At 43.6% G+C, this 23,377-nt stretch overlaps 1 protein-coding gene across 1 annotated transcript in view; it reads right to left on the bottom strand.

Annotated features, from left to right (window-relative positions):
- The window catches only part of MTIF2 (mitochondrial translational initiation factor 2), a 285,890-nt gene that overhangs the window by 221,474 nt on the left and 41,039 nt on the right, over positions 1–23,377 (bottom strand). Inside the window, exons 4-5 of the mRNA XM_085612606.1 lie at positions 15,884–16,055; positions 8,305–8,465 (exon numbers count right to left, since the gene is read on the bottom strand). Coding sequence (XP_085468732.1) covers positions 8,305–8,465; positions 15,884–16,055 — 333 coding nt within the window. The remainder of the gene's footprint in view (positions 1–8,304; positions 8,466–15,883; positions 16,056–23,377) is intronic.

Consider the following 23,377-nt stretch of genomic DNA (forward strand, 5'->3'; position numbering starts at 1 on the left):
GACGTTTTGCTGTTTCTCCAGTTCTTCTCGAGGCGTCTGCAGGTGCATCTGGATTCTTGGAGATCAGCGGTAAACCAGGTGCCCTTCCTGGGGCGCTGTCTCTCAGGGTTATGTAGGGGTGCGAGCTCGTCTGCGCAGTTGGAGATCCATTTGTGGAGCTCCTTGGCTGCGAGGTTGGCGTCTGTCAAGGTGGTGGGAGCGTCTCGTTTGAGGGTGGAAATGAGCTGCTCCTCGGTGACTTTGCTCCAGTTCCTTCGCGGAGGGCGCGGTGCAGGTTTGGGCGGCGTGGGTTTGTCGTCGTGTAAGTGTACGCAGTGGTGGTCCGTCCATGGGGATTGCGTGGTGTGGCTGAAGTGGATGTTGTTACCTCCTGTGAAGATGGGGACCAGAGTGTGTCCTGCCTTGTGGGTAGGTGTGGTGACGAGCTGTTTCAGTCCGATGTTGGCGAGGTGGTCCAGGAGGGTGGCGGAGTTGGGGTTGCTGGGGTTATCGAGGTGGAAGTTCAGGTCTCTGATGAGTATGTAGTCCACGGAGGTGATGGCGTGGGGGGTAATGAGGTCAGCGATGTTAGTGGTGAACGGAGCGCGAGGTCCGGGGGGGTCTGTAGGCGAGGGAGCCGCGAAGTGTGGTTCTAGGGCTGGTCTGGAACTGGAAGTGCAGGTGTTCGGTGGTGGAGAAGGAGTAACTGGTGGTGGAGGTGAAGAGTTGAAGGGAGCTCTTGTGTGCAATGGCAAGTCCTCCCCCTGGGCGGTTGGGGCGGTCATTCCTCTGGATCTTGTATCCATCAGGGATGGCCGTGGAGATGTCGGGCGCGGAGGAGGCGTTTGTCCAGGTTTCTGTGAAGAAGGCGACATCTGGTGAGAGGGTGTGCCTGTGCAGGGAGCGCATGTTGATGAGAATGCATTTTAGGGCTTTGGTGGTGTTAGCGTTTGGTGTGAGGGGGTGGCCGTGGGGATGCGTGAGGTGGGGAAGGTATGGCATCAGTGACGGCAGGAGAACTGTCCATGGGTGGTGCTCGGCATGGACCGCTGACAGTTGTTGCTCCTTCTGGGTTCGAGTGCGAGGAGGGCGGTGTATGGTGGGAGATACAGAGTTCCTGGCGCTGGTCGTGAACGAGCATAGCGATGGATGGTGAGAGATACAGGGTTCCTGGCGCTGGTCGCGGTCAGGTTGCGGAAGGGCCCAGCGGCCGTCATTAAATAGGGCAGGGGGAGGGAAGCACAGCTGGGAGGTGGGCGTGAGAACGGCAGGGGAGAAGCGGGGGAAAAAGAGCGGCGAGAACGGGCAGGGAGGAGAAAACGAGGGCACAGGCACAAAAAACTAAAACAGACTCACAGACAAAAAACAGGCACAGAAATTAGTGAAAAAAAACAGGAAAGACAGCAGTGGAGCAGCAGAAGAGCAAGGCTCTCCTACTGGACCACCAGGGATGAGGCGCAGGCAGGAGCCTGTGGGTGGAGGAGGGCCTCGAACACCTACCAGTAGAGAGGTGTCTGGAGCAGCGGCAGGCGAGGCTACGTCAGTGCTGCTTGGGCAGAAAGTAGGACCCTGGCCAGGAGGTTCTGTATTTCGGTCCCATTAAATCATGGCAATGGATCATATGGACACACAGAAAAAAAAACACATTGAACATGGATTCTTCTTTCCACACTTAGAAGAATTTCTCAACAGGAACACAGGGGAAAAGCTAACATGCAAATGAAGCAGCAGGGCCAGCCACCTTAAAATACCACCACCCAATTCTCTGTGCGCCTTCCACAGTAGTGCTTTAGATTGTAAAGTTACTTCTTTCTTTTGGTTTTGAAACTGTATTTTATATATAAATATAGTTTTCTAGGTTTCCAACAAAAATATCCTAGCATTTAAGACGGAGAAGTACAGCCTTGTGTGTCAACAGTGAGTGAACCACCAAAATCAACTGTGTTGATTTCAGTAATAACCCTTGTAAAGCTGATGTGGGTAAAATATAATTAGTAACTAAAAAACAATTGTGCCACCCAGGCTGATCGAATTGCTGAAGTAATTTAGAATTTTGAGTATAGGCATGCCCCCTACTCTTTTTCTAGAAAGGTACAAAGAGTCTCTAAAGCTCTAAACAAAGTTAAAATATTTACCCACAGGGAACTAGACCACGGATCTGGAAAATAATCCATCTAAATCCCTTGATATTGGAAAGCATAGAGTGTACTGCCCAGAAGTTCCCAGATCAAACAAGAGAGCATCTGAAAATATTGAGACATTCATTAATAAATGTAAATACTGGCTTCAGACAATAAGATAGTGCAAGTAAATCTGTACATAGAAGTGACAGAAATGTTGCAAGGAGGACCTCCATCACCCTAAGCAATTATTAGAAGTATCCTTCAGGGATATTAACATAGAACACACACTAATTACATTTTAGAAACACATAGCCTATCCACTAAACCTATTGGCATTAGTATACTTATTAGTATACCCAGCTTAAAATCATATAAAATAGAAAAAAAGAAAAGCCAAGTCTTAAAACATACAACCAAACAAGCATTGACAGGAATCACCTGAAATAGGGACTCGTTTTATAGCAGAAAAAAAGGAGGAGGCACAAGTAACTCTGGCCCAGGACAAGATATAAAAAATACTGTGGCACGGAAAGTGCTTGTGACAAAATGCACACCCATGCAGCCTATAAGTGTTAAGGGCCCTGAATGCAAAACTACAACAGAACTTGAAATGTTGGACTGATTAGCACCCTCCGCTTCCCTCTCTCCTCCCCAAACTGACACATTACTGATTTTGACAACAATGATTAGGAACATAACTGGCTTGGGTCAAAAATATTGATGACATGGATAGGCTTGGTTTAATAAACGCATAAGATATCTATTTTGTTTAAGAAACATGGGTTAGGTCCCTAATTAACTGTGATGGTTTTTGTGCCTGTAGCATAAACGTCCCAAAATATGACCATCTAGGTTTCAAATACTACCAGGACCATATAAACTAAACACTGTAGACATACTGCAAGGTAAACAAGTAGATAGACGTCTTTATCATAAACCAATATCTCACCCTAACAAATCACATTACCAAGCTGATAAGATCTTCATTTAAGAACTTTGACTGCTCAGAAAGCCATTAGCATAACCATATATCCCTCACTCAGACTTCAAATCAGTAGTACCGGGCACTGTTCTAAACCATGTTGATGGTGAAAATGCAATCTTGTGGGGCCTGCCCTGACTCATGCTGGCACTTTCATCCATCGCACAGGGAGCCATGTGCTAAGTTGCGGGAGCCAGAAAATCATATCATATCATACCCATTCTAGGACACCTCCACTGGTTCTTCCTAGAAGCAAGAGCTGAGTTGAAGATAGCTTGCATTATGCACACAGCGACAAACTTTGACTCTCCGATGGCTCTAGGAATACTATACACAGAACCTGCCTCATTTTAGAAATTCTGAAAGCCAGAACAATGAAACATCTAAACAGGCCTTCCCCTCCCTAATCACCAGACTATAGAACCCCAACACTGCTAAAATTAGAGGATCACATACCCTTCCAAAAAAAAAAAAAGATAAAAAAGAAAATGAATACTCACCTGTTCTTACATTTTTTCTTTATAACATATAGAACAAGTTACTTACCTTCGGTAACACCCTATCTGGTAGAGACTATCAAGCAGCAGATTCCTTACCTTAGAATATTACCCAAGTGTCAGACTTGATCTGGAACATTTTGGAGCAGTACCCCTGCGCGCTTGTAGATGGCATCATTCGGCTCCGATGGTACCTATATAGAGCCACGCTGGCAAGCTGACGCCAGTTACTTTCGCAACTTTCCACGCCAGGAGTGCAGCACCATGATGAGAACTGACCACTGGTGTGACAGGCTAAGGCCTTGAGAAGGGTGTCCAAACGGGCAAAGTGGCCGTCATGAAGGACTGGACATTCAAGGCTAGCGTTTGGGGAACATGCCCAGGGATGCCCAAGTTGCTGCCTGACAGATGTCTAGGACAGGGGCGTCATGCACTTGCGCAGTGGTCTCAGCCTTGGCTCAGGTGGAGTGAGCCCAAAAACCCTCAAGGGATTGCTTCTTGGCCAATGCGTAACAGATCTTAATGCATAGAACGATTCATATCAAAATATCAAAATGTTCTTTTTCTGCACAGTCTTCCTTTTTTGTTAGCTCCTAGGGTGTTTTGTCCGCCTGGAACTCTTTTGTGTAGTCAAGGTATAACAACAATGCTAAGTTTTGGGTCCAGATGTGGAGTCTTTGCTTCTCTTTGGAGGGATGAGACGGAGAAAAGAAGGTAGGTAGGGTGATGCTCTGGCCTACATGGAAGGGAGTCACATGTTCGGAGAACCGGTCTGTCTGGGTAAAAGGTAGCATAAGGAGGGTGCACAGAGAGTGCCTGCAACTAGCTCACCCTCCTGGACGATATTATGGCCCCTAAAAAGGCAATTTTGTTGGTCAATAGCCTAAGAGGGCAATTGTGCATAGGTTCAAATGATGCGCACATCAAAAGGTTGAGGACAAGGTTGAGGCCCCACTGAGATATGATCAATGGCGTGGGAGAAACATATGCTGCAAGCCTTTAAGGAACCTAGCCACAACCGGTGATTTAAACAGAGAAGGTTGGTCTGGCAACCACGAAAAAAGGGAAATGGCAGAGAGATGTTAACTGTGCCCAGAACAGAGCCGTGCTGGGCCAAAGACAAAGCAAACTAAAGAACCTTGGATAAAGGTGCAGAAAGGGGGTCAAAATTGTGGGAAGCAGATCATGACACAAACTTATACCAAAGGCAGGTGTATACCAAAGTGGTGGAGGGAAGCCTGACAGCCAGAATAACACCAAAGACTTCAGAAGGAAGGTCGAAAGCTGTCAACTTTCACCACTCAATCTCCATGCATACAGGTGGAGGGTGCACAGGTTCGGGTGCAGGACCCTCCCCTATTGCTGCAACAGAAGATCCTCTCAAAGAGGCAGCCTGACTGGAGGACTGATGGTCATGCTCAACAGCTTGGGATACAAGACCCTCAGTGCCAAATCCGGAGCCACAAGAATGACTTGGGCACGGTCATTCCTGAAATTCTTGAAACCTCTGGGCAGGAGCAGTACTGGCAGAAAGGGGTACAGGAATCCGGAGCTCAAGACAAAAAGCGGCCACAAGGGAGTTACCTTGGAAACTCGAGGGCGCAAAACTGCACACATTGCGTGTTCTCAGGGGCGGCGAACAGATCTAACCAAGGATCTTCCCACTGCTGAAAGAGACCTTGGACCACCTCAGGATGGATATGCCATTCATGATCCACTAGGCATCTTTGACTGAGTTTATCCACTCTGGTGTTCAGAGAGCCTGCCAGGTGTTGAACCACCAGGGAAATGATCTGACATTTCAGACATGTACAGAGACGCAGGGCCTCGTGACATAGGGTCCACAGCCCCACCCTGCCCTGTTTGTTGGAGTACCACATGGCAGTGGTGTTGTCAGTGAACACCTGGAGCAGCCTTCTCCAGGTCAAATGAAAAAGGCTTTAAATGGCAAGCAAATCATCCCACACTCCAACAGGTTGATATGGAGCTCCGACTCTACTGGAGGCCAGTGTACTCTAATCTCCACCTCTCCCAGATGGAAGCCCCAGCCCAGGAGAGAAGCATCGGTCACTACAGTCAACTCTGGTTGGAGAAGGAAGAGAGATCTGCCACTGGCCCAACTGAAGTTCGTTAGCCACCACTGCAGATCTTTTGCAGTTCACTCTGAGATCTGGACCGTCTGAGAGGGAGTCAGGTGCAACTTTGGCATGTGGATTGTGAACCCCAGCGAATGCAGGAAGTTCTACAAAGTCTGAAGTTGGAAGACAAAGGCCTGGGGTGAGCCCGTCCTCAAGACTGTAACCCCGACCTCACCAGTTGAGCTAAAACCACCACCATTCCTTTTTGTGAACACCCGAGGGGTACTGGAAAAGCCGAAAGGTAGCATGCGAACTGAAAGTGCTCTTGGTCTACTTTGAACCACAGGTAACATCTGTGGGAACAGATGATCCTCCTTCATCCATAGCCTGGGTAGTATGGCTTGGGCCTCCTCCGAGACAACAGGCAGCACTTGAGTAAAAGAGTCCCATATTGAACGACACAAACTGTCCAATAGGCACACGAGTTCCCTGACCGCTGGCGGAAGAGAACATTTTCTTACCAAAGGTATCAAGACTCTTGGATTCCTATCTGGTGGAGTGGTAGGGAACTAGCCGGTGTTAATTCTGGATGTGGAGGCTTGGACCACCAAGCTCTTGGGGGTGGGGTGCTGGTAAAGAAACTGGGGTCCCCAGGGGTAAGGCGATGGCAGCTGGCAATCGTCTTATGCACAGGTGCCCTGTGAAGGGCTTGGACTAGGCTTTGAGTAGGACGTCTGTAAGGGCTTCTTTGAATGGGTGACTCCAAGGTGAAGCACCTCCGCAAGATGTTTGTCTTGACTGCCACTATGGGCAACTGAAAGTCCAAGACCTCAGCCACCCTACACACCACCATCTTAAAAGAGGCTCCCTCCTCCGGAGCCACGTTAGGAGGTCAGACCAGAATAGTGTCAGGTGTCCAAGCCTCTGGCCTCCGCCAGCTCTTCATACCAGTGATCCTGTTCCTCATCGAGGTGCTAGCATAAGGGTCCGTAGAACCATCACATTCGTCTACCTCTGCAGGGCAAATAAGGCACTGGCTTCACTCCGGGACGGGAAGCATGGGTAGGTCGGCTCCGGATTCAGTACTGGACAACTCCCATTAAGCTCGGTGTTGGAGTGGTGAATAGTGAAAGAGGCAGTGCCACCTAGGGTCATCGGTACTGGAGCAGGTGCCGAGGAAGGTCTCGCTGGCGGCTCCGCTCCTTATCCAGGATGGGATCCATAGGGCCCATTTGGCACAGAGGACAAACTCGCTGGCATGGCCTCAGTAGGAGCCCGTTCCATGCCTGTGGGGTTTGATGGCGCTCCATAGGGGTTAGGCCACCCAAATATGAGCCGCGTGGCCTCATAGAACTCTTTCAACTAGGCAGGGGTTGCTCTGGTGCAAACCTGGTTTCAGGTTCCACCAACTTGCGGGGTCTGGAGCACCAACACTACCACATATCGTCACAAGACTTTGACGGACGTGGAAAAGTGGGAGACTTCTTGTTTTTTTTTTTATTTGTGGGACTTACCCGACTTTCTTGATGATCTGGAGTGTGACGAAGATCGTTGGGAAGGGGTTCAGGAATGGTACCGGGACCTTACGTGCAATCGGGACCTCGAGTGTAGTGGTGTCAACTAATGTCAGGAGGCGAGGAGCTTGACGTAGTGCTTCCTCTGTGCCTTTAAATGCATGGCGCAGGTCTAGGAGTCGTGGTTCCACTTTAAGGACCTCAAACACACTAAGTGGAGGCTGGTGGTGGGGTGTGGAGGGGTCTGGTACCTAAATTTGCCTGTGAAAGGCCCCACATGGTTTGAAACCAGCCAGTTTCTTGGGTGACATACCTCACACCAGGAGAAAAATTCTCAAAAAAGTTTTGACAAATGGTCGAAAAAAGCCAGACAAAATGTGACTGAAGGGTAACTCAGACCAGATCAGCGATATCTGGCATGGAAAGGAAAGAACCAACATCAGCTAACCAGGGTGGTGCCTATATAGGTACCGCACAAGTCACTTCCGGCACGGAGCTGAGCAACGCCACCTACCGGTGCACAGGGGTCCTACTCAGAAATCTTGCAACCCAGTCTGACACCTGGGGAATATTCTACAGTAAGGAACATGTGGCTAGAAGTCTCTATCTGATTATTTGTTCTGAGCTCAACAGTTGTCTATAATGAGCTCAGCTGCCTTTATGGCTGGGTCAGCCACACTATATAAATGCTTTGGATAACATTTTTTAAAATATAGTAGATACAATCAAATAAATGCATGTGGAAATTTCTATGAAATATTTCCCACAAGGAAAATGTAATTTCGACAATAATGCACTAATTATGGAGGTAATATTCATCCTGCAGAGTCCTCTCTGAAAGATGAAGACAGACATTTGGGGAAATAGTATCCTGCAAGATTAATGTCCAGACAGATTTGACAGTATCACACATTGCCAAAGGCAACTGGTCTGTCATTTACTTCAGTTCCCTAGGATAGAGATGAGGCTACAAAAGGTGATTAAGGGTACAGCTTGGCTATTCTTGGTGAAAAGGTTACAAATTCGAAATAAATCACCACCAGGCTTGTGGTACCATTTGAAATGCAAATCTGTGCAACTAGGAGTAAGCGAGGGTATAAAGGCATTCAGAACATTATGTCTGTCACTCACCATGGAAAGCTCCAATATGCTGTGTGATGCCTCCAGCTTCCATTGCAGCCACATGGGTCTCCCTTAGCTTGTCAAGTAATGTTGTTTTTCCATGGTCAACATGGCCCATGATGGTGACAACAGGTGGTCTAGGCATTAATAATGCTGGTTCTGCTGGAGGCCTGGAAGAAGAAAATACAACTATTTTACCCTTCTTTGCATGAACTAAAATTGAAAGCAATTGTCTATTGTATGATGAGTAAATTCTAGTATTTGAACCCATACAAAACAATTAGCAGGCTTGCACAGGAAAGACTATATGTATCCTCACATAGCTGGATACTGTGATATTTCAGGATCAACAAAGGTGTAGGGTAATAATGCACAGAGTAACAGGCAAAGGTGAGAGAGGCTGCTGAACGAGTGAAGATAGAATTTAGCAAACTGGATTGTGAAATATTGTTGTTCGCCTTTACTCCTTTACAAAGTAATTTCTCCATTCTGATCTTAAGCCCACATCGAACTGAAATTCTTAATACTGTTCCAGCAAGCCCCTAAAAGGGATTCAAATTTCAGGAATGAAAAGGTCTTTTCTGCCTTCTTGATATACACAATAATGTGGGATGATTATATTTTATAAATACATGCAGAGCTCAAATATTGTACATATAAGCAAGGCTATATCACAACCGATAACAAGCACTGGAGAAGCAAACAGGTTTCGCATTTGCGCGATCTATTGGCTTTGTCAATGATTATTATTTTTTTTTAAATAATACACAGCCACGCAGGCGGTTGTGCAACATGGCTTAAGGAGAAAGAAAGCACTAAATATGGGGGAAAAAACAGTGCAAAGGGGTCACATGCTCTTGGACCACATTAATAATGGACAGAGAAGAAAAAGGATCACAAAATGAAAGTAGGAAATACTGTCTAGGACATGAGTTCTGACTGCGCGGCTAGAGCTGGTGAGGATAGGGGTCATATGGCATATGTCTTTTCTTTTTGTGGAAGAATCACTATTTTTAAATACAAACCTCAGTTAATAAAAATGTTTATGGTGTTACTTTCAGAGCTGTTTCAAGCTGTTAAACTTTGGTTTGATTCGTAGTGTAAATTGAAACATCTCGCAAACTACTGATACAATGAGGAAGAGTTAGCAGATCGCTGTTACTGTGAACTGAAAGTTTGTAGTCCTGTGTTTTCATTTAAGAGACCATGCATTCTGGGAGGTTTTTTTTAAAAGTACAAATTAACCAATTGAACTTCGAAAGGTTATGACTAGGCCTGGGCGTAGTTCGCGTAGTTTTGCTACACAGAACTCAGCGAAGTTACAAAAAAAAGTCCGCGAAGTACCTTGAGTGGCGGAGTACAGTGCGATCTGCAGTTTGTGCTGGTATTCCTGCCGCTCGGGTAGAAATTGCACCTGAGCGGCAGCTCGCACTTTCGCGAGCGGGGAAAAAACTCTGCTGCACAACGCAAAGCGGAGTTTTCTGCACTCCGCGAGCTCCGGGGAGTGCGGAGTGCAGAAAACTCCGCAAACGGAGAGGAGTTCACCACCAAGGCCTAATGCACATTCGCCTGTGAAAGTGTCTTTGTATTTCAAATCAGCCCCTGGTCAACAAAAGCCACCACTTTTAGATCATTCCTTTAAGAGGATACCCTTTTCAAGAGCTGCAAGAATATTGTGCATTCTAGCTCATTTTAGCGTTTGGCCTACCTTCCACCAACCCCCCACATGGAGTTGGCGGTGATCTGAGTGGCCTTCAGCAAAGCAATGTAACCCAAATATTAACTGGCAAATCAAAGGCCACTCAATGCCTCTCAATCCCAGCCAAGTAACCATATGTTTTTTTCCAGGACATGATTATGCTTTCAGACTAAGAAAAGAGCTCTTCTGTGACCTGGGTAAAATGTATCAAGTCACTAACTTGGACACCTTCAGTCCTTCCATTCTATGAAGGTCTTTACCAAGTGTTACCCTGTTTCGCCTCGGAATGTCTAATCTGGGCTTTTACAGACTGTTACATGGGTCCTTGAGAGCTCTATGAAGTGCAAGATGAAGCTGAGATAGTTCATCAGACAATGCTGAAGTCAGTGAATTTTTAACATCAGTGCAGGAAAAAAGGTGTGTAGGAGAGCTTGATACCATGTTTCACTGCTTAGAAAAGAGTGTTTCTCTAGAAAACTGTGTTCAAGAATGGTAATACAGTTTAAGTCAGATTGGACTGTGCTTATTTTGTATTTGTGTAGTGCAAGCTGCTTTGAGGGCTTGGGACATTCAACAACATGGACTTTGTGCCATGCATTTCCAGTCTGAGGCTGATATCCTGATGTTCAGGTACAGTGCCATTGTGCTATGCGTTTAGTTTAATTTTATGGTTTTATGTGTTTCTGTAGTCAGCTAGAAGAGGCATACTTGATGTAGGAAACACTTGGAGCAGGGTTTAATGATCTTGATGTGATTTTCATAGCTATGGTTTGCTCTTGAGACCGTGTATTGTGAGTGATGGGAAAGGGGACAGCAAAGTTTCCTGACCAGCCAAATGCATATGGATTGATGCTCGAGAGAATAAGGAAGTCAGGGATGGATGACCCCTTTCGGTGCATTTCCCTGGCAACAGGCCAATCTGGGAACAGGCCAATAGCATCATGTATGCGGTAAGTTATAGGGGCCCTGTGAAACTGTATTTTCTTGTCTCGAGTGTGGATAGATCAGTGATTCAAATATTCAAGAAAGTAATGGTGTCAGATAAGCAGTAAATTACATGCGATTTAGAAAAATGCTGAAAACATGGCTCATCACTCAAGCCTATAGGTAGGTGCATATTCAGATAACAGTGGTTACTGACTCAGCGCCATGAGACCTGTTGGTATACATGCACTTTATAAATCTCCCTTAACATACCCGATACAGAATATGATAGAAAACCTAAGATTCAAAATTAAAAACTTGGGTTAAAATATTTTTTTTATTGTCTTGGGACTATCTAGTCTACTAAGATTTTTGCTCCGGTATATAAATAACAATCCTGCCATCTATGAGCTGGTTATCAAAAGAAGAGGTTTTTTCAAAGCCAATGTCTTACAGTGGAGACCTTAGAAAATAGAGGCATTATAGTGTTATCTAGGTTCAGTAATTAAACGAGCAGCAGGTTCAAAGGACAGTCTTTTAGGGGACCTGAGCACATCTAGGAAGGTCAAACAAATGGCATTGCCCCATCAAAATGGAACAGCAGCAAGCGCTTCACAATCAAAGGATACACGTTTTATACCTCTTGCCAGTGAAAGTTGGTATTGAGTAAGCTGTGTTTTTTAAAATGGATATGAGATCAAAAAGAAATGTTATAATGAAGAAGAATTCCTAGGAAGTTAGCTCAATTGACATGACACTGTTTGCATGTTTAGTCAAGATCAGACTCAAAGATTGTGTTCCAACACTGCCCTTTCTGATACTCATTCTCCTCCAGACTATATTTAAGGGAGGGAGGCTGCCTGCTTCCTGTTCCTTGTGACCTAGCCGGAGCTGAGACGGTGAGGGACCCGGGAAGGTAAGTTTAATAGATTTTCTTTTTTTTTTATTTTTTATTTTTTTTTAATTCCCCCTCCCCCGCGACCCCTCCACCCTCCACCCCACCCACGAGTCATGCCAGCCGCGACTGCATCTTACTTCCGTGCGTCTGTCCCCATGTACTAAATGCATAACATAGGGCCCCATTCACAGAAATAACTTAAGACAAAATCCTAAACTTACTACCATTTTGGTATTCACTCCACTTACAAATTTTGGTATTCACAGAAGGCACTTACTCATCAATGAGTAAGTGCCTTCTGTGAATACCAAAATAAGTAAGTGCCTTCTGTGAATACCAAAATTAGTAAATGGTAGTAGTTTAGGATTTTGTCTTAAGTTAGTTCTGTGAATCGGGCCAATATTCTTTTCTAGGAGTTGGGTAAGCCTCTCCACTGGCATAGTTTCTCAGACGTTTACGAGCCAAGCACGAGGTGTGGGGCTGTTTTCACATGAATTCCATGAACATCCTAGCTGATAATAAAAAGCTGAAAGACCAGCTTCTACTCACTGTGTTATCTGCCCTCTATTACTCTGGTTTGATGATCAAATAATTCTGGGTTCGCAGCGACAGGTAAATTCAATATGCCTCTAAAGGCTGCCAAAATCTATTTGCGGTACTAATGTACTTTGGGACATTCCAACCACATATAAATTGCGTAAGCTAACCTCCCTGTGCCACTGGATTCAAGCTAGCCTGGCTGATTAGGGGCGATACCCAAAACTTGCCCCTGATGCTTGTTTCCAGTCCAGGGAAGACCTGGCTTGGCAGTTCGGGCTGGACAGTTCTCATGGAAAGCAGGGTCAAGACTGACTTGCATAAGGCTGGGTCGAACCTGGGGTGGCATGGTGAGCAAAAAAACAATAGATTTCACCTGGGTCTGGGACTGGGGGTGAATGTTTGACAAAGTTCAGCATTCCATCCATCATCTTTTTGTGTTGCTATAGTTGCCCTAAGTGGGAAGGATATGCCCAGCCGTGTATCCCATGCTCACAGTGCCCCCTGGATTCAAGCTACCCTGGCTAATGGGGGGGGGGAAGGGGGGGGAGGGGGTTGATACCCCGAAACCAGTCCCAGGATGCTTGTTTCCGGTCCAGGGAGGACTTGGCTTGGCAGTTCAGGCTGGACTGATCCCATGGGAGCAGGGTCAAGACTGATTTGCTTATAGCTGGGTCCAAACTATAAGCCAACCTATCCACTTTGCCTCAAGCCGGCATTGGTAAACCCAGTAATACTTTGCTTAGTTTGCCTTGTGAGAGTTACCACCCGTCATAACGTTTTTAACATCATGGTATTGCATTTTTAAATGCATGCAACCATACCAAATGTTTCATAGTTTTTCAATTACATGTCTAGTCTTGTCTGTAAAACAGAGAATCTCACAGCAAAACCCATACATAAAACAAACCTCTTCTAATGCGGACAAGAAAAAAAGCCCTCCTCTAGGATTGCAAACTAGATCTCGGATCAGAAAAAGGTCAATGCACCATCGTCACAAGCTGTCAACTCCTCAATCCATCTTTGTCTCCAGCCTTGAAGACCCTCCTGAATATCAGCCAAACAACTTCTGGGCTTTCAGGAGAGGTGCAAATGCAGAGGTGGGGTGATTAACCATCATACAGTCTAACAGTGGTCTCCAGGGCGATTCAAACTTCAGATGCTCCTCCGCTAATTTGGCAATGAGCCTCTCCATTGCTATAATGTTGCAGAGTCCATCATGCCGTGTCACTATGGATAGAGGCTCCTGCTTTTTCCAGCACATTCCTCTAGCTAATTTAGTTATTCATAACAGACCTGACTGTGTGGTTAGTCTTGGGATATCCACAAGGTACCTGTCCCTGTAGTAGCATGGTGGGGTCCACAAAGAGAGGATACCCCTTCAGATCTTAAAATGCCCTTTAAATGTTGACTGAATTGATTTCAGCAGGTTCAATACATGTGCAATAGATCCCCCGTGTGATCACAAAATCTCAACAGTTTGAGCTAGAGGTAGGGAACATATGTTGCATAATATCTGTGGTGTAGCATCAATTATACAGCAGTCATAATGAATCTCCATAGAACCGACACATGTATAGCTCTTATGGATATTAAACCACAGTACGTCCCCCTCCTTGCTCAAGATCTCCTTTGAAGCATGCATTCCCACTTTGTTTGAAATTCTGTCTGAGCAGTAGGAGATTGACTCCATGGAGTTTCAACTGTCATGTGTGTGACACATGATTTCTGGTGTTTTACCACTACATAATTCCTCATTACATTTTTCCCCCCAGAAGTTCCCATGCACCCATGACATTTCTTCTACCTGTCCTTTATTCTAACCTGATAAATACAGTCACGTTACCACTTCCATAGGGGCTTTTATATGTTTATAGAGTAGTGAGATTAGACCTCTTGTCCCAGCATAGGTCGGCTGCAAAATCATTGCAGCTTTATAGTCAAGCTGAATCAGCAAATGTTTTCATGCAGGTAGATTCATTTTACTACTGCAATTTCTCTCCCTTCATTTCTGGATGCCTCATCGTGTACGGCAAGTGCTAAGTTTGAATTATAATGGAGGGGCGTCAGGAGAGATGGGTAAGCTATCAAATGTCTGGGTAATGCCCAGGTGTCAAGTGGACTTATCAAGCCACAGAATGTTTTGTGCTCTAGATCACATTGGGAGCCAAATTACATCCTACTAACCGGCCTGAGACTGCCCAAACTACTGAAACCCCATGCATATCAAAGTTCCTTAGTGACCTCAACCCGCACCACAAAACTGCACTGCTGTATGATACCCTTTCATGTCTGGGAATCCCAGACCATCTCTTACCTTGGATCCTTCACAAATTTAGTTAACAATTTGAGGGACTGACTTTGCTACACAAAGTGATATTGTCTCTTTGCAGTTTTAAATTTTTTTTTCTCTATTCTGAAGAGCCTCGAAGACATTTAGTAACCTGGAAAATTACATTATTTTTCACTGCTGCCACTCAGAACCACGAGACATGCAGGTTTCTCCATTCAGAAAGATCTTTCCTCCTATCCATGACCAGGATAGGCATGTAGGCCGTAACAGATTGAATATTTTACTGACCTACCGTTAAAATAAAAGGGAGACGAGGCTTTGAAGCTCCATATACTTAGGTCTGGGGGCATTATCAATTTATCAGCGTCAATCTTATAGTCAGAAAATCCTCATAAATGTCAGGTTTAAGGCTATGGGATCCGATATGAATAACACAATCTGATCTGCCAACAGTGGTATTTGATGATCAAACCCTCTGAAGTCCATACACTTAATACTGAGCGAGGCAGTGATCAATCATGCAAAGGATTCGACAGAAAGGACAAAGAGGGAAGGAGATAGCTCAGCGTGGTGCATCAATAAAACTCAAAAGGCCAAGAGAACACCACGATCACCAGCACCCACCTGCTGCCCTTCAAACTCAGATTCTCAGTCGTATGTAGGATTATCTGCTCTGTCTTGGTCTTTGTTCTTAGATTTGAAAAACAAAAAAGCCAGGGAATTCCGCTGGGCACCTCATTTAAATAAACGTCACTCACAGCATATTTTGCTTAAAATTATTTAAACTTCTCACTTATTCAATGTTTCCCACATTCATGGACATGGAGTTTCAAAACTCCTCTCCCAAAAAGTGAACTGAAGTACTAACCAGACATCTGATTCAGCAAAACCTTTGTTGGCCAACTCATGTATGAGTAACTGTATTTCACAGAATGTAAATGACTCTTAAAAGGGACCGATTATGTTGTTCTTCAAACCCATTGTCACTTTTGGTGCTGAAATCTCTACTACGCAGAAAACATTGGATTTCCCCAGAATGTCCCACTCGGCCTCTGCATCACCCACAACTATTTTGTCCTCTGCAGTGTAACGGAACATGGAAGAAATTCGAAGCTGAATATCATGAAAAAGAAACAGAATTTAGCAAGTAAAAAGTGCAATTAAGAAAAAACAGACAGAAAGGGGTGAGTCTGAATGGCAAGTTTTTTTTCAAATCAACTACAGCAGACATATGTACCTTTTCACAGCATCCTTATTTTCCCTGATTTTTTCTTCTTTTAGTTTGGCCCATTTGAATTTCATTCCAGATTTTTTAATAGCCTCTTTGATCCAAACTTCGTCTAAAACAGAATGTGGTTCCAGTGTGTCAAGGTCGAGGGTTGTGTGGAGCAAGGCCTCATACACATGATCTGATTAAAAAAAAAAAAACACATAACATTCTATTACACACTCTTCGAAACGCAAACTGTGAAAGACACAAAAACGTTTTGGCTTGTTCTGGAAAGAATATGTCACAGTTGTGTCTTGGTTAGGAGGACTCGGTGGTGAAAGTCGGCTATTACCCCAATAATCACAATGCTGTAACAAACTAAACACATGATGTGACGAGTGGGGTAACTTCACATCTATTCAAGCATTAGATATCTGTGTGTGGAACAAAGGGAGATTAGAAAATCTATGACTGAAATTTGGCCCAGATTTTAACGTTGGCACAGAATGGCACTGGCCTCCCTACAAATGTTATCACCACCCATCACCAATCCGATGTCTGTATTTCTGCCTCGGACAACTGCCTGCCAAACTCCCGCCATGTAAAAATAGGTAAAGGTTTTTGTTCACCCAATTTTAATATGGCCTGGTGGGGCCAAAGAATGGAGGTGATGTCCCTGCAGCTCACAGATAGAAATAGCCCCATTTCTCCACTGCTTGGGCAATCCCGTGGGCTCCCCCACTAACCTTGGTGAAGTCATTGCAGGTGGCGACATTGAAGTCAACAGTATATACAGTCTCCGAGTTCAGATGGAATGTTTATAGAGGGTCCATGTCGCTGCAGATGCTCAGATGTTCGGCTTAACAACTAGACAGTCAAGACTAACTCTGTGCAGGAATATGGCACCTTCACCTGCGGTGAGGATGAACTAAATATAAAGTGTGGATGGTGGAGATACATTTATAGTAAGTCTTACAAGTGCCAAATATGGTTGCACTGAGAAGTAGGAGGAGCAATGTTTTAGGCAAAGCACAATGTGCAGTAATATAAAAACAGCAATGTGTTCTAAAAGTTTTGAGATCGAGATTGATTTTTTTTTTTTTTTTTTTTAGATATTTCACACTCCCACCAACCTTCTTTGCTACCTCCCCACAAACTGATACCTCACTCGTTGGAACTTACATTCTCCTCCTCCACTGTTGCTACTCCTTCCTCACAATCCCAATCTTTTCTTTCCTTTCTGTTTTTTTTGGCAGCCTGTCAGCTGCAATTTGTGGCTGGGCCACACCTATGCCCAAATAAAGCTCCTGGGACACTTTTATATTTCTTTTTAATTAACACTCAAAGATGGCTGACACATCACGTTACGTGCATGTATGATGACACCTGCTTACACAGCATTAGTTTTTTTTTGCTGATGCTGCACAACAAGGTAAAGAGGAAATCCAACATGTCTGCATGGAGGCCTACTGGCTTTAGCTACACTTATTTACCATATACCTGGCTGTGCCTAAGATGCAACCAAAGTACGGAACCATTTCTTTTGGGGTGGCCACTCTCTCTGAGCTGTCCCCTAGATAGGCCTCGTTAGCGGTGTGGGAAAATTGGAAGGTTTCTAGATATTAAAAGAAATTCTCAGATCTAGCTCTGAAAGTCAAAAGATTGGGAATAGTTAAATAGTGCTGTAGTCTGCTGTTCCATTGTTCAACATTTGGAGTAATTATATGGACTGGTGTATGGGGACTTAATGGAGACTGAAAGGACTGCCTAGAAAAGTTGAGGGTGCCTTGATAAATTCGGTCAAATATGGGGGTGGGTGTTATGAAGTGTTTCGTTTCTCCCAGCAAACATCGAAAAAATAGGGGAAACATCGGTTACATCGTGGTTTTCACACCACAATACCTTTGCAAGGCGGGCATTACAACGCAAGTCATTACAATGACTTGCGCTGGATGGTTCTCTAAGCTTAGGAATAGCATGATTTACTATTCCAACACCTTCCCTACTGTAACGTAGGCTGGAGTTGGAATAGTAAATCATACTATTCCTAAGTCCAGCGCCCTCCAGCGCAAGTCGCTGTAACGACTTGCGTTGTAATGCCTGCGTTGTAAAGGTATTGCGGTGTGAACACCGCGATGTAACATCGTATATTCAGAAAATAGTGATGATATATATGTAACATCACTAAATATATAATATGTATTAGTGTGTCTGTGCTAAGGCACTTAGGCTGTGTGCACTAAGTTCATGATCCTTTGTTTATGTATATTTCAGTGTTTTGAAAACTGGCAACAACCAGAAAGAAATGTTGGTGTTAGTTTCTGTAGACCAATTGTCTATCAAAATTATTCTGACATTGTGCATATAATTTCACCTTTCTTGCTCTACGTGTGAACTCATCTTTCATCCTCTTACGAGGGTCTTTTTTTATCAGACTCTGAAAGCAAACCACTTAATTTTCTATCTGGTTAGCCTGTTTGCATGTCTGGTAACTTATTGTACATTGTGCTTCTCCTTGCCTATCTATAAGCGGACTTCTATTTTTTGTATTTCAAGCTGTTATACAGTTTGCAAAGTTCTGAATTTCCTTTTTCCCCCTCCTTCTAATTTTACACTGCTTTCTTTGCTTCATTACTACACTTTTCAAGCTTTTTGAATCCGCAATCCCAGTTATGTGTGAGTATTTTCTCTAGTTTTAGAGCAGTGTATGTTCACAACCAGACCAAGTGCAAAAAGGTTACATTTGAGATGCTCTTGCTAGAGATCCTCTTTACTTGTGTCCTTCCACTGCTCACTTTTAGGGAACCACTTTTTCCTTTTTGTTTAAACTCTCCAGGAGTGCATGAGTTTTCCAGATGTGTCCCTTGTTTGCTTTTCTTGCCCCTCATGCTCTGTGTTGCTTTCTCTCGTCCCTCACGCTCTGTGTTGCTCTTTCTTGTCCGTCTGCTTTTCTCTCCCTGAGCTTCTATTGTCTACTTTTTGTTAAGCACCCCATGAGGGCCTGTGCATTCCAGCTGTCTGAGTTGTGGGTTTCTCCCCCCTCCCGCCCTTCTATGTTGCTTGCGCTCATCCATGTGCTTCTCTCCCCTCACTCACGATGCTTTCTCACGCCCGTCTTCTGTGATATTCTCTTCCTTCTATGCATCTCTCCCGCCCTCTGTGTGCTGCTATTCCCATTCCCTCCAACTTGTTTTTCCGTTAACCTTCATACTCTTCCATAAACACCCACAGTCCCTCTCTTTTTCTTTTTTCCAATTACCGCATTTGAGCTAAAAAAAAAATTGTATTTTTATTTATTGAAGCAAGTAGCATCCTCTATCTTGCATTGCTAAGTGAAAAAAAATCACGCATATGTTGCCCAGGTCATTCCGCTGATGCACACTGAAGTTCTAATGCATGAGCGCATCAGTTGAATGATGCAATTGCATTGGACCTTTTAAAAAATATATATATATTGACAGTTTTGCACAGTGTCCCTATGCTGTACACCATCGCCAAAAGCAATAAGTCCCGAAAGCAAGACCATTTGGGTTTGCTTAGGCTTCTTTTGGGTTGTCAGGGCATCATGTTTTACAGTGGGGTTTCGAATCTTACAACCCTCCAACTTAACATGACCTAACTGTGGTAGAGCTGAGTGCCGATGTTTAGGGTCCAGTTGCTAGCCAGACTATTAGCCACATGATTGATTCCCTACCATACTCACTAAATGATTGCAAGTTTGAAAAGTTGCTGTGTGGGTTTTGAGGTGTTTTGTGGCTGGGTTTTTTATTCCTCCTTTACGATCTGGTGAACAGATGTCGATCAAATCACTTGTCTATCTCATTTTATGTGGGTTGCTCTGTCCTTACCCCATCTGTTCTAATGTATTTTCCTCTGTTGCTGGAGAAAATAGCTTTTTAACTTTCATGGAAAACAACTTGTTCCCAAATAGTATGGTGTTACAGAATTAATAATGTGCCAAATTGGTAATACTGTCCGCCAGTCTATTTTTGCTCATGAAGCATAAAGCACTCTATTGCAAGAACACGGATTTTCTCCAGGGATATTGCTGCAGGTTTTTTTTTTTGGAACCCTACTGTCCCATAATGAATGAACTTACTTAGTATTGAGGCCCAGGGACACTGGTAGGGTATGATGATGTTGAATTTCTTCTGGCATCAGAAGAGAGAGACACACACCAACTCCTGGTTTCAATTGGTCCCAATAAACAATAAAGTTTATGAAATACTCTAGCTGGCAAATTAATGTGCTCTGTAAAGAGATTCTCAGATCCCTGGACTTGGGTACCTCGTATAACATTTTAAATCAGGGGTCTCCAACTATTTCTGTAGTGAGAGTTACTTCTGCTCAGTTAAAATCATTGTGAGCTACTAAAAGCTAGAGAACTCGTGCATTTCACCCAGCTCCAATGACTAATCCTAATGTCTATTGAGCCAGATACTATGGTTTGAACAAAATACTTTGACTACGGGCATTAAGACAGGACTGCCATGTGTGTCAGTGAGAGAGTGGTCTTTGGGGATGTATGAACATGTGTGCGTATGAATGAGATATACAAGTATGGATGACTGAAAGCCTGTGTCGTGTATGCTTGTGGCATAGTACATACCATTCGCCATATGTGGCACTGTTACATTTATTTCTTTTTTAAAATCTTTTTATTGAACCAGCTCATTATCCATTACATGGCTGAATGCATGTACAAGTACATCACCAGGTTGAGATTAATAACAATGACACATCATGCACTGTTACATTTATAAAGCAAACATAGCAATTTGTTTTTTAATGGAAGAAACTTTAAGTGCAGAAAAATGTTGGGCACGAATGTTCATAATAAGGAATATTTTTCTGCACTTTACATTTCTCCCACTTAAAATAATGGTCATATTTTTCAGTTATAAATATGCCATTGTGTCTGCCAGCCACTGAAAGCAAGATGCCTGCTGTTAGTAAAGGCGACACTTTGAAATGAGAGAAAATTAAACGGATGATTTAACAGTATGTTCATATAAATTCCATAAAACATACAATTACAATTTTCTCCCATTTCCAATGGTCTCATTAACAAACACCAGGCCTCTTGCTTTCAGTGGTCTGTAGACACTGTGCCATTTTTTATAATAGAAAAAATACAGCCATTTGTGATGGAGTATCCCACCCACCAAACTCATAATCAGGCCCTTAATGTTTAATAGAAATATTGTTCTCCACTTTAAATATCTCCCATTTAAAAAAATTATTGCATTTTCCAGTTATAAATATGGCACAGTGTCTACTAGTCACTGGAAGCAAGAGGCCCGCTGTTTGACACTTTGAAATGAAAGAAAATTAAAATGAAGAGTTAACTTAATAATTAAGGTAACTTTTCATTTTAATTTTCTCTCATTTAAAAGCATTCAGAAACATAATTTTGTTCTCAGCTCCAATACTGAGTTGACAAGGACTTTTACTTAAGCGTTAAATACTTGCTTCAGTTCTTCACCTACATCCAGCCCGGCCATAAATCTGTCTGTGCACTGCTCAGTGTCAGGCAAAAGTTATCTGCAGCTTGATGATAATATGTAAAATAAACACAGCCTTCCTTTCACTATGATAGGAAAATGTGATCCTGTGCTAATTAAAAATGAACTCGTAGCTGTGAGCTACTCTGACGGTGTCAACCGTAATATAAATGCCAATAGTCATTCACCACCCTTCTGCAATAACTAAAATTAATTCTGCTCCCTTACTCTCATGCAAACACAATCATCCTCTACGTGTTGGGTCACACAGCTCTAGTAAGTTTCATTGATTGCAGTTAATCAGAAATGAATTGCCAATGACTGCTTCTTCCGCTGTCAAAGGGTGCGTCTCAAATAATGTCTGTGACATTGTTTTATTGAACAGTGCCTTTAACGTGCCTACTAGTCCAACAATCAGGTACACATGCAAAAAGTTGTTTTCCTTACAAAGGAATCTGTGACGGCTCAACAATGGAATCTGCAACAGCACAATACTTCCTGCACGGTCCAAGAAATTGAAGTGCCATCCATTCATTTCTTATCTCACTTGTTTCGAAATGAGTACTTTAAGACTGGCCTGCCACCTTATTAAAACAAAATCAGTATCCAAACATACAAGTTGGTGACATGATTAAAGACCATGGCCTAGATATATTGTTTTTTTACGGAAACCTGCCACAGAAGCATAAATCAAAAACAAGATGGAAGTGTTGCCATTTTCACATTTCAAGTGATAGCCTTCTCAAATGTCCCTTCTCTAAAAGATTCCAAAACTCTCACTATCAAGATACATCCCAAAGTGAGAAATTCAATGACGTTTTTAGTCACCTATCACACCACAAAATTCCCTATAGCCTTCCTTAAGGACTTAACCAGTGCAGTAATTGAATTTACTACTTCACAAACTTATCCGGATATGCTCCTGACTTTCAATATTCACATGGTTGACCTAAAGGACCCTCATGCTAGCCATCTTACTTCCCTAATTTTTCATATTCCTCGCACCAACACATGAATCTTGTGACATATTTGGCAGGCCATCCATTAAACTAACTGCTTGGTACAAACAAATGAATATTTAGTCTGCAGGTAATCCAGCTGGCCCAGTCACCATTTACTGGTAGTTCAAATTGCCAGTAAAATCTCTACAAAACCCTCCCCACTACATCAAAGTGTTTTCTAAAGCACTATTACCATGAAGCGTCTTAGCGCTGGGGTCATTGTCCTTATCTGGAGCGATTCCATAAGAAGGTCAGCAAGAATAAGTTTGATCTGGATGACTATTAGAGAGTTAGGCTGAAAAGATATGTTTTCAAGTCTTTCCTAAATCCTAAACAATTGTGTTGCTCCTTGAGTTGTACAGGGAGGGCATTCCACTAATTAGAGAAGTGACAGACACTTCTACCTCCCCAATGTGGTCCTTTAATTCTAGGGACACAGACCTGCCTGGCAGTACTGGAACGAAGGGAGCCCAAAGGCATGTAACAATTAAAGGTAGCCTGTAGAAAACCCTGACCAGTGGTGTGCAGTGCCCTGTGGACAAAGTAAAGTGCTTTAAACTGGACTCTTGCTCTGATGGGCAACCAGAGTAGGTCGCTGATAGCTTTAGATGCTGAGCAGAATTTGGGGAGATTATTAAGGACTCTGGTGGCCGCAATCTGAACGGTTTGCAGTTTGATGAGAACGCGAGCTTGAGCACCAACTTACCAACAGTAGTCCAACCTGGACATGACAAGAGCAAGTATCACTGTTTTCCTGAGATCCGTTGGAATAAAAGGTAGAATTTTCTTCAGAATTTTTTACATCAAAAAGCATGAGGAGGTGACCTGTTTGGAGTGATCCAGAAAAATCAGATTAGAGTAAAAAATGACTGCTTTTTTGCTGGCAGGGATCCTAGATTTGACGGGCACCAGGAAGAGTTCCATAAAGAGTGGTCTCTGCCAAATAGATGGACTTCCGTCTTGTCAGCATTGATTTTTAGGAAGCTTTTTCCGCATCCGGGAAATGATCAACATAC

The sequence above is a fragment of the Triturus cristatus genome, chromosome 6 (genome assembly GCF_964204655.1).
Source record: "Triturus cristatus chromosome 6, aTriCri1.1, whole genome shotgun sequence".
Lineage (NCBI taxonomy): Eukaryota > Metazoa > Chordata > Amphibia > Caudata > Salamandridae > Triturus > Triturus cristatus.